The sequence below is a fragment of the Anopheles darlingi genome, chromosome 3, assembly GCF_943734745.1.
Source record: "Anopheles darlingi chromosome 3, idAnoDarlMG_H_01, whole genome shotgun sequence".
Taxonomy (NCBI): Eukaryota; Metazoa; Arthropoda; class Insecta; order Diptera; family Culicidae; genus Anopheles; species Anopheles darlingi.
In genome coordinates, this window is record NC_064875.1 from 60719542 (window position 1) to 60743489 (window position 23948).

Below are 23948 nucleotides of genomic sequence, written 5' to 3' on the forward strand. Positions count from 1 at the left end.
AGCATGTTGCAGAAGTGTAGCTGAGTGTTTTTTGTGCGACCCTCAGATGCGATGCGATCTGCTGTGTGTACTGATAAATGTTTCGTTTTCTCTTTCGATTCGATCGCCGCTGTCCAGGCCGAGGAGGCAGCTACTATCGAGGAGGAATCTCGACAGCAAGGGGCGAAAGCAGCCGTAGCCGCAGCAGCTACTGCTAGCAGCAGCGATAGCAATCAGCTCAACTTTGCTCAGATCATTGTAACGGCCGCTACACCGATGCACGAGGATGCGAACAAGAAGTTCGTCCCGGATGAGGATCCTGCTCCAGCAGCAGCAGCAGCGGCCGAGTCGGACGAGCAGCTGGACGAGATCGTCGAGAAGCAGGAACAGGAAAAGCAGGAGCTGAGCAATAAAAAGAAATCTCAGGATGGATCAACCGTTGAGCATCCACAGCAACCGCCACCACCACCACCGCCGGCACCGGAGAAAGCTTCCCCTCCGAAACCGGCGAAACCGGCCAAACCTCCTTCACCACCGAAACCGGAAAAGCCCACCTCCCTCAACCGGACACCGGAGAAACCGGCCACCGCACCGAAACCGACCAACGTACCTGCTACGAAACAGAAGGCGGGCTCGGTTAAAAAACCGGAACGCACACGAACCGAACCGGAACTGCCCGGTATCGAGCAGGAGGCAGCCGCTGGGGTAGTTCCGATCGAAGATCCCGTTGATCCGTTCGGGGCCAACTTTGAGGCTAACTTTGAGGCGAACTTTGCGGCCAACTTCGATGATGCATTTGGCGGCGGCGGCGGAGGTGGTGGCGGTGCTGGCGATGGCGACAGCGGCAGTCAACCGGAGATTCCGAAGCAAGTTGTCGGTGGCCGGGCAAGCATACCGGAAGAGTTGGAACCGCACCAGCTGGCGAGGCTACAAAACTTGAAGGAATCGAACGCATAAGTGCATCGCTCTGGGCACTGGGACGCTTGCGTATGAGTGATCGATCGATCGAGGGGTGCAGCTAGGGAGTAGATTGGAAATCGGAAACCACAGGACCATCAGCAGACAGTATTCGTGCAGCTTCAGCATAAGTTCTTTGGAAAATGGGAGGTTAAGTGATATGGGCGTAGTACAATCTGTTGCCATTACAATCACAGAGGATAACGGGGGGACGCCATTTTGGAGCGATTCTTCATTAGAATCGCGATCACGTTCGTGTGTCTTTACATAACAGTATCTGTATGTGTGTATGTGTTTGTCCATGTGTATGTGATTTGTGTTCCTTTCCCGCGAACTTTTTCTAGTAGCCCATATCTTGAGCTACACTCCTCCCCTGGCACATGCCCATATTATTCTCCCGGACACATCGTTGTCGTCGTCGTAGTAACCATCGCCGTTGTCACCGTTTACTCGAATCGGGTCGAAAGGCGGAGAGAGAGTTTTACATTTAGAGCAATAAGTTCTCCCAAAAAACCATACAAGGTACTACACTTCTAGGATGGTGCAACGCAGTAATTTAGTAATGCATTACATTGTTGTGATAGCAGCAACCCATTAGGACCCGGGTTCAAGCGGGGCGTTGAGTTTTATGTGAACGTGATAGCTTAACGGGCTTTTGGTTGGCCACTAAATCGCATAGCAATCCGCCAATGTGTTCCGGACTGATTTGAAATGTAAGTTTTAACATATCACTTCCGCGCTCCTGGGCACAACGGGCACGAATGGCCGTGTAGAAGATGGAATCCTACTCCTTCCCACTACCCCGCCACACTCACTGATACCCTTCTCACTGCATCATCCCACAGCTCTAGATGGATTATGCTGTTCAGCTATTGAACAACTCATCAATAAGGAATGTTCGATCGCTTGATCGTTTGCCGGAGTCACGGGAAGAGTAGAATAAATATGGAGAATTGAAACAATGCTAAATGTAAGCAAAGCAAGGCAAGTACTCACACCAAAAGCCAATTGAACCCGAGTTGAGCTAACCCCATTGTACCATAGCAGTCGTGCGTATAGCAAACTAATCGTAATCCTATTGCCTATATTTACGCGTTACCTTGAAGTAAAACGAAGAATAAGAGTGTCCCATGAAACGTTATTTAAAACAATTAGTTCTAAACAATCTACGCCCTTCTCATACCGGCATTAGCCAGGAAGTTGTGAAGGGGCAATCAATTGGGGATCCAGCGAATAAGTAGCCAACACGACACTCCTAAATTATGAGAATTCACAGTAAATCAACAATGTACTCATTAGCAAGATAACGAAAAGCATTACTACATACTACAATATCATTGAACTAAAAAAAACTCCGGAATGTTTCGGCAGAAACAGTTACATGGTGTTTCACACAAGTGCGTACAATAATGCCGTAGCCTCCATTGCAGTGCGTTGTTCCATACGAGAACCCCGAGTTTAGTAGTATCGTTTCTTCAACCGTAACCATAATGCCCTCTCAGACTGTTCATCGTTAAAAACTCTTCAAACGCCATATTCACTAGCAGTTTTCATTTTTCGTCTCATATACCGGTGTAAAAGAAAATGAAATAGAAAGAAAAAACCCTCAAACTGTGTGGCCAAAGCCACCACTTGCTGCGACATGCGTAAAATCAAAATATTTCATTAGTTTGTTGAACTGTTCTAGTTTCAATCGAATCGTAGAGCCATTTGCTGTGGAGCAGCCAAAACGAATGTAATATTCAGGGTGCAAAAATGAGCGTACACATAATATGGGAGCAGCCATTAAGACCAAGGTACTGGCACCGAATGGCAGTTAGGCAGCTTTCGTTCAATAGCAAATTCTATTATCCAAACGCCTACTACGCCTAGCCTATATCATCTAGCAGCCTGTATGTGCGACATCCAGTCATCCTTCTAATCACACTTACCAAGCACACAAACACATACAAACAATCACATACGCACAATATCAGCGAGCCAAGGACGTCTGCACCGAAGGATGGTACTGACTCCCTCTTTTGAGTGTGAATGCCAAGTATCCTCACGCACACGTGCTCCTTACATATGCTCTGCTGCCACCGTAGCGAGGCTGCTCGTGAATGTAGATAAGCGAGGATATCGGTAGTATTGGCAGGGAAACCCCAGCAAGAGAAAACCCCAATTAGCAGTACGGTTAAGAGAGTTTCACAGGTATATGTGCCATGGTAATGTAACATGTGTTTCGGAATCACAAGTTCCATGTGCAATGTGTACCCACAAAAATCGGCGTATCACCTACACTAACCGCGTTCTGCCTGAATCCTGTTTCTTTGAGTTTGTTCGTTTCGGACAGTCCTGGCCTTGTTTCGTTTCGGTTATCTCGTTTAACCCGTTGTAGTTAGAGTGTAATGATGACATTGAGAGTGGTTTTTGGCGCTTCGTGTCGGAAGGGGCACTAGGAAAGGGTATTGATCCCATTCTGAGCCTATTCTCCGTTCAGCAATCTATATCCTGGTGCACGCTTTCCAGCATACAAGTCAGTCCCGCCGCGGGGCGCTATAATTAGCTATGAATCAATGAAAGTAAGACAAAACAATCTCAAGACAATTATACGCATTACCTAGTCGAGCTGTACTTACAAATTACCTGCGGGCTGCGTAGGCTGCAGTCGGTCATTCCTCTATATTCTTAGTCCTCGGGGATCACACATTCCCCTATGTACATCCATTGTAGCAATACTGTTTAGCTAATATGTTGCGAAAAACACTATTCCAATCGTTAATAGCGCCTTGTTCAAAACTGATGTACTCGTATGATGTTTCGCCTCTTGGGTTTTGTGTTACATCGTTCCCTTCGTATACTAATGGCGCCCTTTCCATTGCGCGTAGAGGATCGTTCGTGGATAAGGCGCGCGCAAGCGAACAAACAAACTACCGAACTCAATATGTAGTCTCATCACAAGTATATTAGGGAAAATGAAGAAATCGTGTTAAGTTTTAATTTCTTGTGTTGATATTCCTCTGATTGCTAGTATGATTGTATTTAATTCTATCACGAAATAAACCTATGAAAGTGCTAAACTGAATCCTTTTTCGCTGTTCCTGGGCCTTTTGGCTGATCTGGCAAAACGGAAGAATAGCCCCCGTGAACTTTTTATCGTTTTTATCGGGCGAAAGTTCATTTTAATTATCGCCGACTTTTCAACCCACCCTTGTATACGTTCCTAAAACGATAAAATTCAACATGACAGAAAGAGATGTAGCTAGAAAAGAAAGAGAAAGGGCTCACTTATCGATCAGCTGTTTCGTCCCAAACGTACTAAATGTATGAACGACATAGCGCATGCTTAAACCACTGGAGTGAGAGAGATAATCATATTACGCTCTGCCGTTCTTTCACAGCATGGTCGCTTTGTTGGTAAACAAAGCATGCGCAACGATGATCATGTGGAGCGTTCCTCATGGAATTAATTGTAATAATAACTCTATTCATTGTATTCCGACAAAATAGAAAAGCGATGGGAGCATGCGCTTAAGCTGGAACACTGCGTCCAACCAGCAGCTGCTAGCTCCGCTTTACTCGATGCTGAAGCGCAACACCGTTCTACAAGAGCTTTGGTTGACGGTGGTGGAAAACTTTAAATCGAAAATTAGGATATTTAGAAGGACGGGGAGGGACTGGAAAACACTTCTGAAATGATAAACAAAAGTCTATTGCATAAAATGCCTCCTCATCCCTCTGCTAATACCTTAATTTATGTTTTGTAGTCTTAATCCCGTGAACAAAACAACACTCACGTGATAGCAGGTGTTAATAGTGGGTTTTTTCCAAAAGAATCATAATTTACACGTCGTGTATGTTGCTGGGTGCCCGTTGGATTTGAATTTGAGTTTTGAAAAATCTTCGCCCCTACTTTAAATTCGCCTGTGGTGAGCTATTGTTGTACCGTTCTTTCAAAGTTTGGTCTTTCTCTTTCTGGCGCATTTGTTAGGTTGACTTTTTTGCAGGGTTGCCAACATATAGCGGCGAAATCCCAGAATGACAGTTAAGCGAGAAGTTCACGGGGGCTATTCTTCCGTTTTACCGCTGATCTTGGTATAGGCAGAGGGGGGTAGCTGCACGGGCAAAACGGAAGAATAGCCCCCGTGAACTTTTTATCGTTTTTTTCGGGCGAAAGTTCATTTTAATTATCGCCGACTTTTCAACCCACCCTTGTATACGTTCCTAAAACGATAAAATTCAACATGACAGAAAGAGATGTAGCTAGAAAAGAAAGAGAAAGGGCTCACTTATCGATCAGCTGTTTCGTCCCAAACGTACTAAATGTATGAACGGCATAGCGCATGCTTAAACCACTGGAGTGAAAGAGATAATCATATTACGCTCTGCCGTTCTTTCACAGCACGGTCGCTTTGTTGGTAAACATAGCATGCGCAACGATGATCATGTGGAGCGTTCCTCATGGAGTTAATAGTAATAATTTCAACTCTATTTATTGTATTCCGACAAAATGGAAAAACGATGGGAGCATGCGCTTTAGCTGGAACACTGCGTCCAACCAGCAGCTGCTAGCCCCGCTATACTCGATGCTGAAGCGCAACACCGTTCTACAAGAGCTTTGGTTGACGGTGAGGAAAACTTTAAAACGAAAATAAGGATACTTAGAAGGACGGGGAGGGATTGGAAAACACTTCTGTAATGATAAACAAAAGTCTATTGCATAAAATGCCTCCTCATCCCTCTGCTAATACCTTGATTTATGTTTTGTAGTCTTAATCCCGTGAACAAAACAACACTCACGTGATAGCAGGTGTTAATAGTGGGTTTTTTCCAAAAGAATCATAATTTACACGTCGAGTATGTTGCTGCGTGCCCGTTGGATTTGAATTTGAGTTTTCAAAAATCTTCGCCCCTACTTTAAATTCGCCTGTGGTGAGCTATTGTTGTGCCGTTCTTTCAAAGTTTGGTCTTTCTCTTTCTGGCGCATTTGGTAGGTTGACTTTTTAGTAGGGTTGCCAACATATAGCGGCGAAATCTCACAATGACAGTTAAGCGAGAAGTTCACGGGGGCTATTCTTCCGTTTTACCGCTGCACGTATTTGGTTTGTTATTTTTTTAGTAAGAGGTTCACCGTTTTTTTTATTTTGGTATTTTCCGATTATGATTAATTAATCATCCCCAGCGATCGGCGTTTTTTCCTCTCCCGGAAAAGTGCAAAACCGCGAAAACTTTGGGGTAAAAAAAGTCTATTTCCAACCGTTTTTTTTAATTTTAACTTCCTCTGCAGCAACGTTTTTGGTGAGTTGGTGAGATGGTTACTTTTGTGGTGAAAACCCTTCAGGAATGTGTTCAATACCAACGCGCCCGACTACGGTCAGAAAAAAAGATTTTCTCATACTATAAACAGTAACCCGAAAAGCATAAAAAGGGATGTCATCCAGTGAGTTTGTTGCCAGTATTTGTTGATATCCTTCTTCGCCGAGTTCCAGAGAGACACACAAAATGATTCTAGATCCTTTTATACCCTCCGGAAACCAATAAACCAACTTACAATCAACTGTGGAGAGTATAGGATTCTGCGCCCGAAATCCGGGTGTCCTGCATACCCACCGGAAACCGGCCGGCAAGTTTCTAGGTTCGTGATTCTGCTAGGATCTGTTACACTAACGATCAATTTCTCCTTCCAGTCATTATCACGGCAAGATATTCATATATACTCCGACAATTACGGCATGTGGCCTTAGTAGACCATATTCTCAGTAACTGGCGAAGGCTCAGGAGTCTGTGCAGGGGAAAATCCTTATTGAAGAAGAAGAGCGCACGGGGCGACGCCGAGAAATCTTGCAGAAACCGAGAAGCTTCCCTCGCAGTGGAAAATGGGCGACGGAAATGTTTTTATCCTTGATAATGGTGCCTTCTACGCGAAACTGGGAATGTCGGATGAGGACGAACCAAAGTAGGTTCGGAAAGTAAGTTTCTGCTAGCGACGCACATTCACCGCTTGCTTTTTTATAGAACGATCCTCAACTGTATAACAAAAGCCAAGTCCGAGCGCCGACGGCCTTTCGTTGGCAACCAGATCGACGAGTGTCGCGATGTGTCGGGCCTGTTTTACATCCTGTGCTTCCAACGGGGCTACCTCGTGAACTGGGATGTGCAGAAAACGGTGTGGGACTACTTCTTCAGCTCCGAGTGCTATCCGGTTCAATTTTCCGAAACACCACTGCTGATCACAGAGGCTCTATTCAACTTTGGTTCCATCCAGGAGGCCATGCTAGAAATCCTGTACGAAGAGTATGACTGTGATGCGGTCTGCAAAGCTACGGCGGTTGATTTAGCGGCCTTCAACTACACACATGGTCCTGAGACGATGGACCGCAAGAAACCCCTGTGCTGTGTGGTGGTCGAGACGGGGTTCAGTTTTACTCACATCGTTCCCTTCATCAAGGGGACCAAGGTACGGGAAGCGATTCGACGGATCGATGTCGGTGGCAAGCTGTTGACGAACCACCTGAAGGAGATCATCTCGTACCGGCAGCTGAACGTGATGGACGAATCGCACGTCATTAATCAGGTGAAAGAGGATAGCTGCTTCGTGTCGCAGAACTTTGTGGAAGATATGCGCATCGCCCGGAAGCGCTTCCCGGACAATACGATTGTGAGGGATTATATGCTTCCGGATTATACGCAGATCAGGCGAGGCTTTCTACGGAAACCCAACGAACAACCATCGGAAGCTGTCGAAGGAGGAGAAGAGTTGCAAGCGATCCGGTTAGGTAATGAGCGATTCGTTATCCCGGAGATACTGTTCCATCCATCGGACGTCGGTATACAGCAGATGGGAATCCCGGAAGCGATCGTTGACGCGATCAATGCCTGCCCTGAAGAAACTCGGCCACATCTGTTCGCCAACATACTCGTGTGCGGTGGGTGTGCACTTTTCCCGGGCATGCAGACGCGAGTGGAGAAGGATGTACGAGCGTTAGCTCCAGACGAGTACGAAGTGAATGTGTTGGTGCCAAAGAAGTAAGCAGCGGCCAGCAGCTGCCACGTAACGTAACACTAACTATCGTTTCTTTCACTGTACCGCAGCCCTATAACGTACGCCTGGCAGGGTGGTAAACAGTATTCGCAGTCTCTCAGCTTCCTAAAGTCCTGTATGAGCCGCAACCAGTACGAGGAGTACGGCACGAAGCATCTGGTGGAGAAGTACGAGAGCTAGCGCAGAAGGAAACGATAGGGCACGCAGATCGTGGTTTGTCAGGTAAGTCAGGGCGAATTACTTTATTACGATTCCTATTTGTTTCTGTGTTTGTGGCTTTGGACAAAACGGTGCCACGGGTGGTGCAGCATCGCACGATGTGCACGAGCAATGGCCATCAGGGTTCGGCAGAACTGTTACTTAGTGGCAGAACCATCTTACTAGTGGCATGTTTCTGTTTCTTTTTCTAAGGGAGCTATCAGCGCGTGATTAGCAGGCCCTGGCGTTTCTCCGATGCTAGAGAATGAAAGGATCCATCAACGCAAATGCACTAGGGTGTGGCGATAGTGGACGAAACAGATGCCTCATGCAGGATGCGTGCCAGAGATGTGGTTTACAATACAGAGCGGACAAGTGTGTACTAGATTAAATAACGATCTTCGATCCCCACTTTTTTATACGAATAAGATGCCTCCAGCTTTTTACTCCGGTATCGCAGAGTAATGAGAATCGGTTGTCCGGGAGGGGGAACACACAAATAACATGAACACGAACACATACACACGTTACGATTTACACCAGCTGTCCCGCGCGGTGCGGGGAGCCCCACAATCGCAGCACGCTGCGGAGTAGTGTTTGGCTTAACGAAACGTTTCCATGGGGATTACAAAACGGGGAAACGACGGCCGCGACCCGCCTGCTTAGTACTGCTGACGTCTTCGGGCGGCTCGTTGCTTATCGAAACGCAACTCCATCTCCTCCAGCACCTTCGGTGTGTAACGGACGACGAGCTTCACCGAACCGACCGCTTGCTTCAGCAGCTCCACAGCCTTCTCGTGGTTTTCGCCCTCCACCGACACACCGTTCACCGATAGCAGCTGATCGCCACGCTTCAGCCCACCGTGCCGATCGGCCACACCGCCCGGAATGATGCGGGAAATGTAGATCGGCGAATTCTGTTCCTTGCCACCCATCACGTTGAACCCGAGCCCTTCGTCCGTCTTTGGCAGCTCCACAACGCGCGGATGGGCGTGACCCTCACTGGCGGCAAACGCCGCGATCGTCGCCTTTGCCGTGGCCGACGCACGCACATCGAGCGAACCCTGAATATCGACCGTCTCGTAGACGTGCTCGTAAACCTCCCGGACCGCATTCAGAAAATCGCTCTGCAGCACTTTCTGTAGGGCCGCCAGCTTGGTGGCCGGAACTTCCCCACTCATCTGTAGCTTTTCCAGCAGCTCTATCGATCGCTTCACATCTGCAAAGGGAGAGACCGCGGTTAATGGTGATGGGGGGACGAAGGACGGGGGAAAAAGGACTTCCAGCGGCCTGCTTTTACCTTTGGCCAGCGTGAGAGGTTCACAGACGTTTGCCATGATTGTTGGTTTGCGTTTTGTTTACGCTACGAGAAAACGCTGGAACACGCTTCTGACGAGCTTAATTCGCACGCAGAAACACCAGATGGTGGGCGGCAATATGTTTATTATTATGCCCAGCGCCTTCGTGTTGCACCCTTTCACGTTTTCAGAGTTCTGCTAAAAATATCCTTCACGAAATCACGAAAATTTGGTCAACAATTTTCCTAGGGCTCACGCACGCACACACACGCACACACGGGCTGTAGGAGTGAGTGCGACGTAAGATGAAACGACACTAGTTCGCCTGCGACCCGTTTTTCGACCCAGGTTGAGTTGAAGCGCGCTTTAAATTTTCAGTTTCACTGTTATTTTTTGCCAGGAATTCGGAAACGGTTTGAAACGGTAGCACGCCTGATTGCATTCGCACCCGAAGAGAGCTAAGTCCTTTTATTGTTATCGCGCCATAAAACCTACCTCACACACAGGTTATCAGTTTGCTATCGGTGGTCAGTAATCAAGTCCGGGACAATCTTTAATGTGCGTTTCCAGCGTCATGAAATCCCCGAAAACGTTATTGCAGTGCGGGCAAGGTTCAATGTGGCGCTCAAAACCGGCAGGCGACGAACCGTAGAGCTTGCTGTTCCCTTCCAACGGTCTGGGTCGCGTGCTCTGTAATGGCTGGTCTCGGCTGTGTAGAGGATAGGGAAACAGGAGGGACCGGGTTAGACGGAAGTTGGACATCTCATTCCATCCCACTACCTACATCGTTTGAGCATTGTGTACCGACAGTTGGTGGTTCTTTTGGAGCAACAGCTGCAGTTCGGACGTGATACGGTTTTTCTCAATCAACAGCTCCTGATAAGCGGCCCGCTGTTCGGTCAAATCACTTTTGCAGATTTCTAGCTGCGCCTGAAGCGATACCACTTCCGCACTACTGTTTCCACTACTTGTGCTGCCTTCTGTTGGCTGTCCGGTGCCATCTTCCTCATCCACGACCATAAGCATCTCGTGGCACATAATGTCGGCCCGACACTTCATCAGCAAGTCCTGTAGATTCCCTAGTGAACCCTTCATACCGTTCAGGTCCTCGATGTAGACTTTGCGCTGTTCGGGGCACGGGAGAATGTTGCTTAAATGCTAACTTTCGTAGGCGCCGCGAGGTCTAGGGCTTACCAATTTATCATGTTCCGACAGCTTGTCCCTTAGGGCCCGATTGGTACTCTCCAGGTCTCGGATACGCTGTTCGTAGTCACTTAACACGGGTTCCATGATGTCGTCGGACCCTTTAAATTCGCGATTTCTCCGGACACAAAAGGTTTCGTTCAAAAGAGACCTCTGTATCGATACCGGAACACAGCCTCGACCTGCCGTGCCGATACCAGACTGAAGCTCCACGAGCTCCAAAACTTATCTTTTATCATGCTTCAGCCCGGCTAGGACGATCGGGGCAAAGATAGGCGGAATGTGCAGCGATATGCTGCTGCGACCGGCCGCCGTTAGCTTTGTGTGGGGTGGTTGGGGATTAGATGTTTTGGAAAATTGTCGCCTGTTGACGACAACCGTGATAAGCGTGTTTTGATTTGTTTCCATCGATAAGGTATCACCACCCAGCCCTATTGAGTAGCGGTCGTGGTTGTGGATGCCATTGTGCCCTGCGCCACCGAGTAGAGAGGAGTCTGCTGAGTATGAGAGACCATGACCGTGTCGTCACTTTTCGAAAAACAAATTCAACTTTATTGGCTGTGCACGCTAACATTAATATCAATCAAAAACAATCCTAGATTATAGAACAACAAAACATCGAAATGCACACTGCCGCGTTCTCGTACGTGTGTGTACTATCGGGTAACTCGAAGTAAGGATTCCTTGCGCGAGGACATCGGCACGAGACACGGCTTACGTGATAACGGTCGGGGCATTGCGACCGGTGTAGCTGGGCAGTTTGGACACCTCGAGTGCGATGTCAATCAGTGGCTTCAACATCTCCGATGCGCTGCCGAGCACATTCTCCTTCTCGTACGAATCGATATACAGGCGAACCGTGGCACCGGAGCTGCCGGTACCGCTGAGGCGCATCACCACACGGCTACCATCGGTGAACACAATCCGTAGACCTTGCTTCGTCGAAACGGACTTATCGATCGGATCGTTGTAGCTAAAGTTATCGCCCAGCTTCACCTTGTACGTCTTTCCACCGGCGCTCAGCTCTCGGCCAACGAAGGCCGGATCGGTGATGGTCTTCTCGAGCGTGGCCATCATCTCATTGCACGGTGCCAGATCGCACTCTTCGTAGTCGTAGCGCGTAAAGTAGTTACGCCCGTAGCGCCTCCAGTGTTCGACGCAGATCTCCTCGATGCTTTTGCCCGTGTGCGACATGATCGACAGCCAGGCCAGTACCGCCCAGACACCATCCTTCTCTCGGATGTGGTTCGAACCGGTACCGAAGCTTTCCTCACCGCACAGGCACAACCGCCCGGCATCCATCAGATTACCGAAGTACTTCCAGCCCGTCGGTACCTCGAACATCTCCTTGCCCAGTGCTTCCGCCACTCGATCGACGGCCGAAGCGGTGGGCATGCTGCGCGCCAGACCCTGTACACCGTGACGCTTGAAGTACGGAATGCACTCGAGGTAGTGGGCGATGACGGCCAGCGAATCGCTCGGCGTCACGAAGAATGCCTTCCGGCCAATGATCATATTACGATCGCCGTCACCGTCGAACGCTGCTCCGATGTCGTAATCACCGGCCCGTACCGTATCCACCAGATCCTTGGCGTACGTCAGGTTGGGATCGGGATGAAGACCACCGAAATCCGGCAGTGGAGTCGTGTGCACGACCCCATCCGTCGATGCACCAAGACAGTTGATGAAGATCTCGTTCACGTAGCTTCCCGTTACGCCGTTCATGGAATCGATACGCATCTTCAGCGGTTGACCGCCCGGTCGCGATTTACCACTTACAAAGTCCCTCAGCCGCTCGAAATCAAAGATCTCCTTCATCAGCGTAACGTAATCGGCCACCGAATCGATCACCTCGACGGTGAAGGGGTTCCCGGCAACCTCGGCATTCGTTACACCGGGCTTCGAGATATCGACGGCCACCTGGGCCAGCTTGTACTGCTTGATCTCGCCGGACAGCGCGTAGATCTTGTTGGTGAAGGCATCCGGGGCTGGGCCCCCGTTTTCGCAGTTGAACTTGATGCCAAAATCGTTCTCCGGACCGCCGGGATTGTGCGACGCGGTCAGCACGATACCCCCCAGGGCCTTGTGGCGCCGGATCAGGCTGGAAACGGCCGGGGTCGAGAGGATCCCGTTCTGGCCGACGAGCAGCCGGCGCACCCCATTCCCGGCGCACAGTTTCACGATCAGTTCGCAGGCTTCTTTGCAGAAATACCGACCGTCGCCTCCAACGACGAGCGTAGATCCGGCGAGGGCCGCTCCGTTCGCGTCCAGGATGCATTGGACGAAGTTCTCCGTGTAGTTTTTCTGCGTAAACTCCTTCACCTACGGCGGAACTGGGAATTGTAGTCCAGAGCGGACTAAAAACAGGAGTCCGAGGAACGAAAGTTACCTTTTTCCGCAGACCGCTAGTGCCGGGTTTTTGGCCCTCGAACGGGGTCGTCGGAACGGATTCGATCATTTTGCGAGTCGCGAAATAGCGAATAATTGATCGAGGCGAGCGCGAGACGAGAAATAACGAAATTACAAATAATTTTTTGAGCCGAACCCTAAACTAAATAAAACACACACAAAATTCGAGCAAAAACTGCTCGGAATTTCAAAAAGTTCCTTTATGTCGAGCTGTTTTTGCTTTTTTTAAATCGACCTCCAAACGACCTCCGATTTTTACGTACTTTCGAGCAATGCTGCACGGGTCGTCTTCTGCAAGGGCAGCTGCTGCAAGGACCGTCTTCTGCAAGGGCAGCTGCTGCAAGGGCCGACACGTCTGTTGACGCGTGCATGAAAGAGGGAGGGGGCAAGGGGGGAAATCTTGGCCGCATCTCGCGACGGGTGAAACGTGTACAATTTTGCAGCCGCAGATCACAGGCCGGTTCTTGATTACGCTCACTGGTTGTTTATCAGGAAAGATCAACGCTCAAGCAGGTAAGTCGGTGTGTGCTAGGACCAGACTCCGTTCAACGCAGGACATTACCTTTCCGTCGTTTTCGTCCCGGTCAATCGCAGAAACATGAAGAACTACGTGTACGCCGCGCTGTTGGCCCTGCTCGCCGTCAGCCAGCTCGGAATGGCCAACGAGGACAACACGGCCCGCCTGCTCGTCTCGAAGCACATCCTCAACAAGTACCTCGTCGAGGCGCGCGATGTCGTCGTCAAGTACACGCTGTACAACGTGGGATCCGGTCCGGCCGTGAACGTCCGTTTGGGTGAGTCCACTCCATGACACCAGGCCACTCGTCGTCACTAACGGTGGTTCCTTTCTTCCTCTTTCCTTCCGCCAGTTGATAACGGATTCCATCCGGAGGTGTTCGAGGTCGTCGGCGGTCAGCTGAGCGCCACGATCGACCGTATTGCACCGCAAACGAACGTGACGCATATTGTGGTCGTGCGCCCGAAAACGTACGGTTACCTAAACTTTACCGCCGCCGAGGTGAACTACAAGGCAACGGAGGATGCGTCCGAGGAGCAGTTCTCGATCAGCTCGGAACCGGGTGAGGGTGCGATCGTGGCCGAGGTTCAGTTCAACAAGCAGTTCAGCTCGCACTACCTCGATTGGCTGGCGTTCGCCTTCCTGACGCTGCCCTCGCTCGCCATTCCGTACGCCATGTGGTACAGCTCGAAGACGAAGTACGAGCTGCTGGGCAAACCGACGAAGAAGGTCAACTAACGGCCACGTCTCTTCCCTGCCGTGGGGAGCAACAACAACAACAACAACAAGTGACCGATTTTCCGGCCTCGCTTATCCCACGGTGCGTCCTCCGTGCGTTCGAAGCAGCAGCAGCATCATTGAAGACTAAGTTAATTTGTAAGGAACAAACCGCAACCGCATCGAACGCGCATCACGCGGAATCCATCGTCGTACCATCATCTCCTCGGACCTTCTCCTCCTCCTTTTCCCCCTCAACCGCCCTCGCCACAACCAGCAGAAGCAGCAGCAGCAATAATCCGAGTCCTTCTCCATTCCGTACCCCCCTCCATTCACTCAACGGTGCCTCTCTTTCGCAAACAGAAAAGAGTTGCAACCGGTGCTTCCGGTGGGGTACAACGAGAGGCGATTGTAAAGTGATAGAACAATATGGATCAGCTTATCTTCATTTGTTTTGTTAATATAAACCAGCGAAATATTTCTCGCCCAAACCGACACAATTCTGCGTTCTGCGTACTGCGTGTATATTGCATTCTAAGCGATCGCGACCACCAATACCGGCATCGAAAGAAACTAGAACTGTTATAACGTATAACAGTTCTGGGCAAGGAGTAGGGAAAGAACAAAAACCTAACGTCGCAAACGATACAAGAACGATCCTGTACGAATAATGGAAAAACGTGGGAAACTTGCTGAACCAGATCAACGTGACGATTGTTTCTGCACCGATTCGGAAAAGTGTAATTTGTGCACGGATCTAATGGAACGTACGAACAATATGATGCAGAATGTCGCGTGGTTATCGCGCCAAGCTTCCGTCTGGTGGCCGCATAGCACCTTCATGTTAAGTGAACCGGTGGTCGATCCACAGCAGCGAGGACAACATAACGACGACGTACCGGACTCATCATCGGAACACCAAAAGATGGCCCACCCGATGGTACGCCCGCCCTCATTCATCCAGTACCCTTATGGTCTTCAGCTGTCTCAGAATGCGCCCGGATATCTGAACGCCAACGCGACCACAGCGGTGAGCTCCACTAAGCCGTTTTATGAACAGTTCTCGGATATTTCGGAACCACGAAAGGGTGATAGTACGGCGATCGAGAAAGGCCAAAAAGAGTTACCGCCACAGCGATCTGATCCTCCCGAGGGTAAGGACGACATGGTCCGGATGGTGGCCGAGGAAGGCTATAAAAAGTTACGCCGATTTCATCCTTCTTCTGCAAAAGAACGCCCCAGAAGTGCGTACACATTCTACTTGAAAAGCTTTATCGGCGAGTATGGGGCGCAGCATTCCGAGGCACCATTTGATTTAGGGCAGCTTTCCAGCATATGTGCTGCACGGTGGAGGAAAATGCCGGCAGCGGAAAAGCGCGTATTCGAGGAAATGGCCATGAAAGACCGGCAATGGTTCCACGCGAAGATTCAGGCGGGTATTATTACGCACCCACCGAAGCGACCGCTTTCGGCCTTCCGAATGTTCGTTAGACATGAGAAGGCCAAAGTTCTGGAGAAGCATCCAGAATATCGCTACCTGGATATGTTAAGGGCTGTGACCAACACGTGGCGTTCTTTGGACAATGATATTAAAGCTGTTTACAAAGTGCAGGCATCGTTGGCCAACTGCCGGTTTGAGAATGAGTTGAAAGACTATGTCGTAAGTAACCTAAAGGACACGGAACCACTTGAACCCCAGTTGCGAGAATTTTCGCGCGAAATCTGCCGTAAACACCTTCCGCCTTCCGTGCTCTACGAGGTAATGAATACTCGTTGCCAGAAGCCGAGTACCGAAAGTTAAAGTCGTCGAACCCCGTCAGTGATACTAATAAAGAAACTGAACCTTTACCACCGGTTTTTATTCAATTCAATTCGATTCGATTCAATTTCCTATCAAGCAAACATTGGCACTCGTAGAAGAATAAAGTAGAGATAATAGGTGTATTACTTTGGTTTACGGTAGCTGCAGCATGGTTGCTGCCCGTCGTCCTGCATTGCTTGCAATCGTTCTTCGATGGTCATACGCTGGACGCTTTCCAGTGCGGTTGGACAAGGCGTGGACCTAATTGATGGTCCTTGGAAGCTCGTCCGATCATACCCAGAATCCATCAACGTTAGCGTGTCCATTGTTGGCGCTTGCTTCTTCCTGAATGGCACCCCTGAACGCGACTCGAACGGCGTTGAATAGTTGATCGGAGTCCGGAAGTCTTCGAGATAGCTGCCCTTTTCCGGCACGTCTTCAACTTGGGCTGGACTAAGCACACCGTCACTTTCCGGTAGCAGACCGAGCAGACGCATGCGGTTGTAGCATTTCATTCCCGGTTCGGCACACTGGCCCAATGAAATGCCTTTTCGCGTCAGGACGGCCATCCGCTCCAGCAATTCGGCCATGCTGAGAGGTACTTTGGTCAACTTCTCTTCCTCCGTCCACAACAGTTCACTGAGGTTGCCCGATACGAATCGCAACACTTGCTCGGTGGTCGGTAGTCTGTATGATTCGTGGGAATTGCCCGATGTCACTGGGTTAGGAGGTGCCTCAAGTAGCAGCTCTAACGGCAATTTGCTGCTGTTGGCCGAGACATGTGATCTACGGGTTTGACTGTCGTACCAAAGTCCAAGGGATTCTTGCTGCCGCAGTACCTCTCCGCGGTACCGGTTGAATATCGGGTTTATGTACCGGCGTACATGGTAAGGCAAAGTTTCCAAATGTTCCGCAGCTTCCATGAGACCGAGGTAGAAGAAATCCCGCAGTTCGTTTGCAGACATAACGACGTTACCGTGCAGTACACGAAATTCTTCCCAAAAAGCCAACGTTCTAGCATCACGATCGATGGCGAGGCGATCGTAGACAAACATGACCATTTGGTAAGCCAGCGTGCGGTTCTGTTGCGAGTTATTAATGTCGACGAATTCTTCCACCGGCGACTCCTCATCTGAAAACAAGTGGGAGAAGGAGATCACACGGTAGTGGGCAGTACAGGCAAGTAGAAAACAGCGAAGCGGGGGTTTTACAAACCGGAAGCTCTATCCTGGACTGGAAACTCCATTTTAACGAGGAAAATAGCGGATTTCAAGCGGGCGTCCCGACGGCGTTGCGCGCGAAAAGAAGCCTGAGAACGGAAGAAAAATTCAAACGAACCGGACGCGATCGCACAGGGTGCTCCGACATGGTTTGTATAACAGATTGCTTTTGTAGTTGCAAATTAAAATACTATCTTCTTTTACGCTGGGAGAGGCAGGAGATTATCAAACAGGAATGAGAAATTATGAAATATATTTCATTTAGCTTATATCCTCGAATTTTCCTTGCATAAGCATCGATAAATGTTGCTGGATCATGCATTGATATTGGCAGCCACTGTTCGCTCTTATCGTACCATTTGTAAACAGAGAGTTCGCGACCCGCCAAAATGGAAATTCGAGAATAATTCCTCGGCTGAAAGCCGGTAACCAGGAAATTGGTGACCCTTGGCTGAGTTCATAGAAGACGTGATTTGATGCTGCAGCGCGGAGATGGAGACATCAATTAATCCATCACGCAGCTTGAGGTGCACAACACAGCAGCTGAACAGGAAAACGTGCGCCCATTAGGACGAGCAGATGGTGTTGCCGGCCCCATAATCCCTGCTCTACGCTGGCGGATCTCGCGAGTCGTGCTCGTCATACTGTAAGTTCAACGATTCATCATAGTATCCTTCATGGAGGAATGCATGTTGTCGGATGTACTTATCACATTGCAGCACCTTCTCCATTGGCCGCCGTGCGAGCGGCCTTGAGTCCTTGCGCTTAGTGACGGAAGCAAGAATCATTTCGAACCTCGTGACTGCCTGTAGAGGGAAATGGTGGGGCTGGGTGATGCCGTGAAGTTTTCCTTTTGTTGAAGCGCCTAGCACTAAGGCCGTTTACCGTCTTACATTTTATGTGCCACGTGAGTGGTGCCTTCACGTGAGAGCAGCCGTCCTGTAGGCCCAGCAGGGTGCAGCGGTAATGGCCGCGTTAGTGTGAAAAGTCCTGGCAGCCGGAGTTCGGTTTCGACACAAAGCACAAAACTTTACAGCGAACTCTACCACTGCTACCACTGGTTGCTGCGATGGTCGGATTAGCGGAGGTTCCGGCTGGTCTGGAACAAGGTGTTGGTCGCTGCTGGTAGGCGGTGGGATTCCCGACCCCGACGGAGTGTTGGGTCTGCAACGCGACCGCATAAAGTTTTCATTGACGTACTACGGCCAGTCGAATGGTGCGACGACGACGACGACGTAATTATACAATCACATGGCCGCTTCAAAGGGCAAACGTTTTCCCGGGCGATCGAGATGGGAATCCCTTTTCCACTACACTCCCAACCATTGCCGTGTGACTTGATTGTTGATTTTATTTTTGATTCTCTTCATCAACACCGGTTGACCGGTCACGTTAATGGTTCCAATTTGCTGGTGCTGTTGGTTGTACGTCTACGCTCTGTTGGGGTTTTGTTGAGTAGCGTACACTCGAGGAAGGCTTAACGGAACGCGCTTGCCGAAAGATATTGTGTAACAAAATGTAGAATTGTTGGAAGGAATATGATTTAAATATGTAGAACCGGGATTTATGTGCGTCACGTACCACCAATGGTACCAACGTACCATTATTTGCCGCTTCATTTGTCTGATCTCGAAGAGTTCCTGAATAAAGCTATAGCTACTTTGTCTCATAAGGCTTGTCGATGCCTACTTGCCTCTAAAGTTGTGACTTTAATAAATCTAGGTCATATGGGCGCGGTGTTTGAGAGATGATCAGCGATGAAATTGAATCTTATTTCCGTCGCAAAAATTGATTTCCAGCTTATCAACGGGTCTTGTCTCTGGGATTCATTTTGCCGGTACTATAACGTACCTCAGCGGGAGCAGAGCGCAACGACGCGAAATCAACATCACTCTGATCATTAAGCAATTTTACCAGAAGTGGATGCGGCACAGAATGATTTACTTGATTGCGCTGTTGGGCTGGTACTTCTTGGGAGCTCTACTTTTATTCTCGAAAAAAAAAAACCAACGAGATATATACATTACTCTTCACAACACAACGTTGTAATCAAATAATGTACAAGGTTTTGTAGCTTACAGGGTTTACAGGTTTGTAGGTTTTTGTTCCTTCCTAACGTAACAATACTTGGTGTCGGGCAATTTAATGAAATTTTGGGATACCAAAGATACGCTTGCATTGAGTGTGATGTGATTAATTTTGATTGCATTTTCGTTGCAGCCATTCCGATATGGGAACCCTACTCTATTCATTTGGGACGAACGACAGTGCTACGAGAAGGAAGAGGATATTTCGGTTCGGATGCATCGACATCGGCTTCCTGTATCGCTTAGTGGTGAAAGTTTTTCTCGCAAGGACATAGCTTTCACTCTCACTTCGGTACGATTCGGTTCGTACGTTCCGACCCGACGACGATGCCAGCATCCACATCCAGCAGCCTTCGTTCGTGTTTCGGATGGGATGAAGCTTCGGCGGCGCATCCTGTCGGAACTCTATAAAAGGCGACAACGAGCACTGCGATGATTACCAGTAAACGAATAGCACTGCTGCACTGAGCTGTAGTGAGCGAAGCAGATTCAAGTGGAGAGATTAGTCCAAGATAATAACCCCGGCAACTCCCAAAAGACATTGGATATAGAAGTGAACCGAAAGATTAAAGAAGAAACAAATAGCATACGAACAAACCGTGTGTTCACGCTAGTGAACTATTACAGTGAATTTGTTGGTCGAATCTTTGACCTAGAAGAACATTAACAACTTCTCCTGGAACCTGAGTGGTTTTGGTGTGGCTTTGAGAATCGTAGTGTGCTGTACGTAGTACCGCGTAGCACCATGACGATGACGCTCGAGAAGCTTAGCAACGGAAGTAGCATGGGACTAGCAAATCTGTCGGTGGATCGCCATCGCCGTTCGGCCGACAGCTGTACACCCTCGATGCTGATGGACAACTACTACATCGAGATACCGACACCGTCAACGCGAAGCGTCTCACCTTTATCAGCGTCGGTGTCACCGGGAAAAGACAAATCGTTCAGCTTCTTCCGGAGCGTGTATCGCAAGATGAGCCTGAAATCGCACGAAGATCTCGATCAGCTGGCTGTAGCGAATGGTCGGGATGAGGATTCGCGCAGCTCATCCGTCGATTCCTACTCGTCGAGCAGTGACCATCGCGATCCTTCCTCGATCGGTAAATCTGGAGCAGAGGATGACGAAGAAGAGGATGAGGACAATACACGGTATTCTAGCGGAAATCGCAGTAGCAGACGCACGAAGATGCAGCTGCGACTCTCTGACCTTCCGCCACTCGCGAGCACAAATGAGGCGGAAATCGACAGTAGCAAAGGAGCGAATGCTCCACAAGAACCGACAACGCGTCGCAAGTCCCGTCGTTCATCCGTGCTAAAACTCCTCGAAAGTCTCGCCATCAGTTCACCAATCCGTTCGCGATCGCTCTCGTGCAGTAGCAGCTCGGTGAACAATCTGCTGCACGCGAAAGGACGGGACTCTCGGGCGGAATCCAAGTGTTCCCTGTTCAGCACGAACAGCGCCAACAATGGGAATGGCGATGGCAGCACTGGCAAGGAATCGAACAAACCGGCACCGAAGAAGATCCTCCGTCGGCCCGTATCCTACACCTACCTGCGGGGCATCTCTGGCTTACCAACGCAGCGCGTACCACGATCGTCGATCTGCTGCAGCTACTATGGACGCTAAAACCACTAGCCGACTAGCGGATGATACCATCATTATCGTATGGTATTACATTAGCCACTTAGAAAACACCATATCAAACGGCCTTAATCTTGTGGCCACGAAACATGAACACGAAACTCGCTCGCTCGCTAAATACTAACCTGAGGACGACGAGCTGGACTGATACGCGCAAATGCCGTAACGCCGCCAACACTCCACGCAACGATTGGGAACAGATAAGATTAGTTTTCTAAATTTAAGAGGCAGCATGGATGGATTGGCGAATCAACGCGAATCATCGTACCTTGATGCTTATTGGCCACGTAACGCGCGCGGGGAAAAGATCGCGACTTTAGCTGGAGACGCATGGAAAGTGCAATTATTCTAATCATTAGGAACGTTCTCGTTAGCATATTAGGGGTACACACTGGCTAGTGACGACAAACGGGGCTCAATTCAATTCCACGTACGGGGTGGGAGTGCACTTTCGGAATCGACTAGCTTAACGAATTAGGACCGTATGCACATTTCTCAAGCCTCTCAAACCATCCATCGCCAATGGCACGCTCATCCATTACGAATGATACTAGGGTGATCTCTGTTGAACATGGTTTGAAGGAGGACGTATCGGTACTTCCTAGCTTTGTTACAGTAAAATAAGAATAATGCTCTTCGAAAACGGGCTTTCCGTCATCGGACTGATTCTCCGTTTTTTTTTTTTTGTAAATAAAAGTCTCAATCAGTAAAACATTCAACCAAAATTTTCATTGACTCTATTCGAAAAATCCGAAAACAGCAAAACCATCACTCGTTGACCAGAAAGTGGTGAAATGGTCAAAGGGGAATAATCCCAAGCAAAAAATCAAATACGCATTTCCGGTTCTGCGTAATACGGCGTGCGAAAAAGAACGACGTGAAAGGACGAGAAAAACAAATTTGTTGACGAAAATAAAAGATGTGTCCCGTGACCCTGAACAGACGAGACAAGATAAGCCAAGGCAAGACAAGGCAAGGGAGAGAAACAATTAGCAATGGTGATGTGGGCACCTTTACGCCGGGAGTACAACACTTCACTTCCACTGACCGCATGTCGCCGCCTGGGATGTGGTTGATTTCCCTGATAGCTATAGCCCACCAGATAAAACGTTTGTCCTATTGAAATCAGTTCTGCTCTCTGCGCGATGACGCAAATCGTCTCGCTACAGGTCCTTTAGCCGAAAGGCCAAGGGGATATGGTACTACGCCGTACGGGAGCGCGATCGCAATATTCGTGGCCGAGCAGAGAAATGAGATGAGGGAAATGCAAAAAAGAAAAACGGCATACCGACCAAAACAACTTCCTAATGTCCGGTCAGAGAAGGGAAGAGGGGGCAGCTAGAGTACCACCGTGCTGCTTATCAGCATCGTCGCTCGAGTACGTAAGAATTACGCACGGAGTCCACCGCGATGTGATATTCAACATCCTCTCATCACGGTGTACCTTCAACGGAGCGGACATTTGTCGTTCACAGTGAAAGTTGATGACGACGTACGGTGCGTCGGTTGTGTACTGGCCGCTTATCAGCATCTTATGCTCGAAAAGCATAAGGCAAAAATGGTAAGTGAATGCGTCGCCATGCGGAGGACGTCGCAATTTCGGATGTTCGATTGCTTTTCGTCATTTCTTGTTACTGTTGAGGACGCGCTACCCTGTACCATGCTTTCTTGTATGCCTTTGTGGTCTACACCGGTTACAACAGGGGACATCGGTTGTTCCTTGCCCAACAATCTGCTTTGCAACTCGATGTAGGTTTTTGTGGTTGTTTATTTTGTTTCGAACATTGTGGTTTCTGCCTTCTGGGTAAATGGCACGAATTGGAGCTTCGAAATGGAAATCTTGCAGAAGAGAGCGGTTGCCCCTCCGACTTCCTGACCCCAGACCCTCAGGTGGGGGTATGGAATCGAATTTCTGAATGAACGAAATGCGTATCCACCTACCAATCCATTATAAATTTCTCTTTTCGATCGATCGATGGTACGAGCGAGAAAGATAGGGTTTCGATTGGATCGGTGTGCACCCGTGTATGTGTGTGTTTGTGTTTGTTGTGGGAGAATTTTCCCCATTTTCGCCGTCTAAAAATAACTCCAGAACCATATTTTTGAACACATCGACATCGCGATGGATGCATTCGCAAAGTAAGCCATGAAGTGGAAAATCAAAGGAACCCATTCCGTCACTTTTTGTGCAGGGTTTGTGTGTATGTGTGTGTGTGTGTGTGCGCAGGCACACGACACTTTTGTCGTTTGATTTACTGACCCTCGTCATGTGCCACAGGATACTACGAGGAAGACGTCCAGGATATGCGGTCGTGGTTGCTGGCGCGGTTTTAAAATAACTTTTCCCCAGCCCTACATTATCGACTGGAAGGACATCGCCAGGATCGCCAGGATCGCCACAGACATATACACCGGAAATATGAAATCCCTTCCCACTCAACACAAACCCTGTATCCTGTAACCGGTTCTAAAGTGGTGCTTAATTTAATTACTCCAGGCGCCCTGTCCTGGTCTCGTGCTCGTACTTCTACTAGGAGGAGATCCCGTACCGGGACTGTAAGACCAACACCTGAGTTCTTCATTTAAGAGCTTTGCAATGGCGCTTCGAGAGCTATTTTCGTTCATAGCCACCCTTCGTTTACACCTTATTGCCATGCCTTGGACCGCCACGTGCTCCTGCTTGCACGACCACCTGTCATTATGTACGTTCGTTATGATGGTTCCGTTTGGATAATGGTCGTTAGACAATCTCCGAACGGTAATATCGCCGGCACGAAGGGATCGATCGATCTAATTAATGCGATTCGAAGGAACAATGGCGCCGGAGAGACACAGGACTCTCATAGCACATCGATGGCGCACACTTACTCGTTCGCTCGCCGTAAAGGTTAGCCGA

The 23948-nt window shown here is 49.1% G+C and overlaps 7 protein-coding genes across 10 annotated transcripts in view; 4 read left to right on the forward strand and 3 right to left on the reverse strand.

Annotated features, from left to right (window-relative positions):
• The window catches only part of LOC125956722 (protein nervous wreck), an 8477-nt gene extending 5734 nt beyond the window's left edge, over nucleotides 1-2743 (forward strand). For 3 of the 4 annotated variants that reach the window (XM_049688846.1, XM_049688847.1, XM_049688849.1), the window contains one exon: nucleotides 118-2743. In XM_049688846.1, coding sequence (XP_049544803.1) covers nucleotides 118-936 — 819 coding nt within the window. In that variant the 3' untranslated portion in view covers nucleotides 937-2743. The remainder of the gene's footprint in view (nucleotides 1-117) is intronic. The other variant, XM_049688848.1, reaches the window with a different exon arrangement.
• A 3867-nt stretch (nucleotides 2744-6610) lies between these two features.
• LOC125956749 (actin-related protein 6) lies at nucleotides 6611-8512 on the forward strand. Its single transcript, XM_049688929.1, has 4 exons — nucleotides 6611-6874; nucleotides 6934-7944; nucleotides 8011-8182; nucleotides 8372-8512. The coding sequence occupies exons 1-3, from the start codon at nucleotides 6795-6797 to the stop codon at nucleotides 8138-8140; spliced, it is 1221 nt and encodes a 406-aa protein (XP_049544886.1). The 5' UTR covers nucleotides 6611-6794; the 3' UTR covers nucleotides 8141-8182; nucleotides 8372-8512.
• On the reverse strand, nucleotides 8152-9718 carry LOC125956773 (protein lin-7 homolog C). Its single transcript, XM_049688966.1, has 2 exons — nucleotides 9459-9718; nucleotides 8152-9377 (listed from the first exon to the last, which is right to left on the reverse strand). The coding sequence occupies exons 1-2, from the start codon at nucleotides 9493-9495 to the stop codon at nucleotides 8821-8823; spliced, it is 594 nt and encodes a 197-aa protein (XP_049544923.1). The 5' UTR covers nucleotides 9496-9718; the 3' UTR covers nucleotides 8152-8820.
• A 224-nt stretch (nucleotides 9719-9942) lies between these two features.
• On the reverse strand, nucleotides 9943-10959 carry LOC125956771 (optineurin-like). The gene is made up of 3 exons (XM_049688964.1): nucleotides 10651-10959; nucleotides 10241-10581; nucleotides 9943-10165 (listed from the first exon to the last, which is right to left on the reverse strand). The coding sequence occupies exons 1-3, from the start codon at nucleotides 10744-10746 to the stop codon at nucleotides 9985-9987; spliced, it is 618 nt and encodes a 205-aa protein (XP_049544921.1). The 5' UTR covers nucleotides 10747-10959; the 3' UTR covers nucleotides 9943-9984.
• Nucleotides 10960-11184: 225 nt separating this feature from the next.
• Nucleotides 11185-13205, reverse strand: LOC125956739 (phosphoglucomutase). The gene is made up of 2 exons (XM_049688917.1): nucleotides 13049-13205; nucleotides 11185-12981 (listed from the first exon to the last, which is right to left on the reverse strand). The coding sequence occupies exons 1-2, from the start codon at nucleotides 13115-13117 to the stop codon at nucleotides 11374-11376; spliced, it is 1677 nt and encodes a 558-aa protein (XP_049544874.1). The 5' UTR covers nucleotides 13118-13205; the 3' UTR covers nucleotides 11185-11373.
• A 236-nt stretch (nucleotides 13206-13441) lies between these two features.
• Nucleotides 13442-14802, forward strand: LOC125956774 (translocon-associated protein subunit beta). The gene is made up of 3 exons (XM_049688967.1): nucleotides 13442-13581; nucleotides 13663-13862; nucleotides 13938-14802. The coding sequence occupies exons 2-3, from the start codon at nucleotides 13667-13669 to the stop codon at nucleotides 14321-14323; spliced, it is 582 nt and encodes a 193-aa protein (XP_049544924.1). The 5' UTR covers nucleotides 13442-13581; nucleotides 13663-13666; the 3' UTR covers nucleotides 14324-14802.
• Nucleotides 14803-19885: 5083 nt separating this feature from the next.
• On the forward strand, nucleotides 19886-21139 carry LOC125956764 (uncharacterized). The gene has a single exon (XM_049688952.1). The coding sequence runs from the start codon at nucleotides 20156-20158 to the stop codon at nucleotides 21035-21037; it is 882 nt and encodes a 293-aa protein (XP_049544909.1). The 5' UTR covers nucleotides 19886-20155; the 3' UTR covers nucleotides 21038-21139.
• Nucleotides 21140-23948: the final 2809 nt, after the last annotated feature.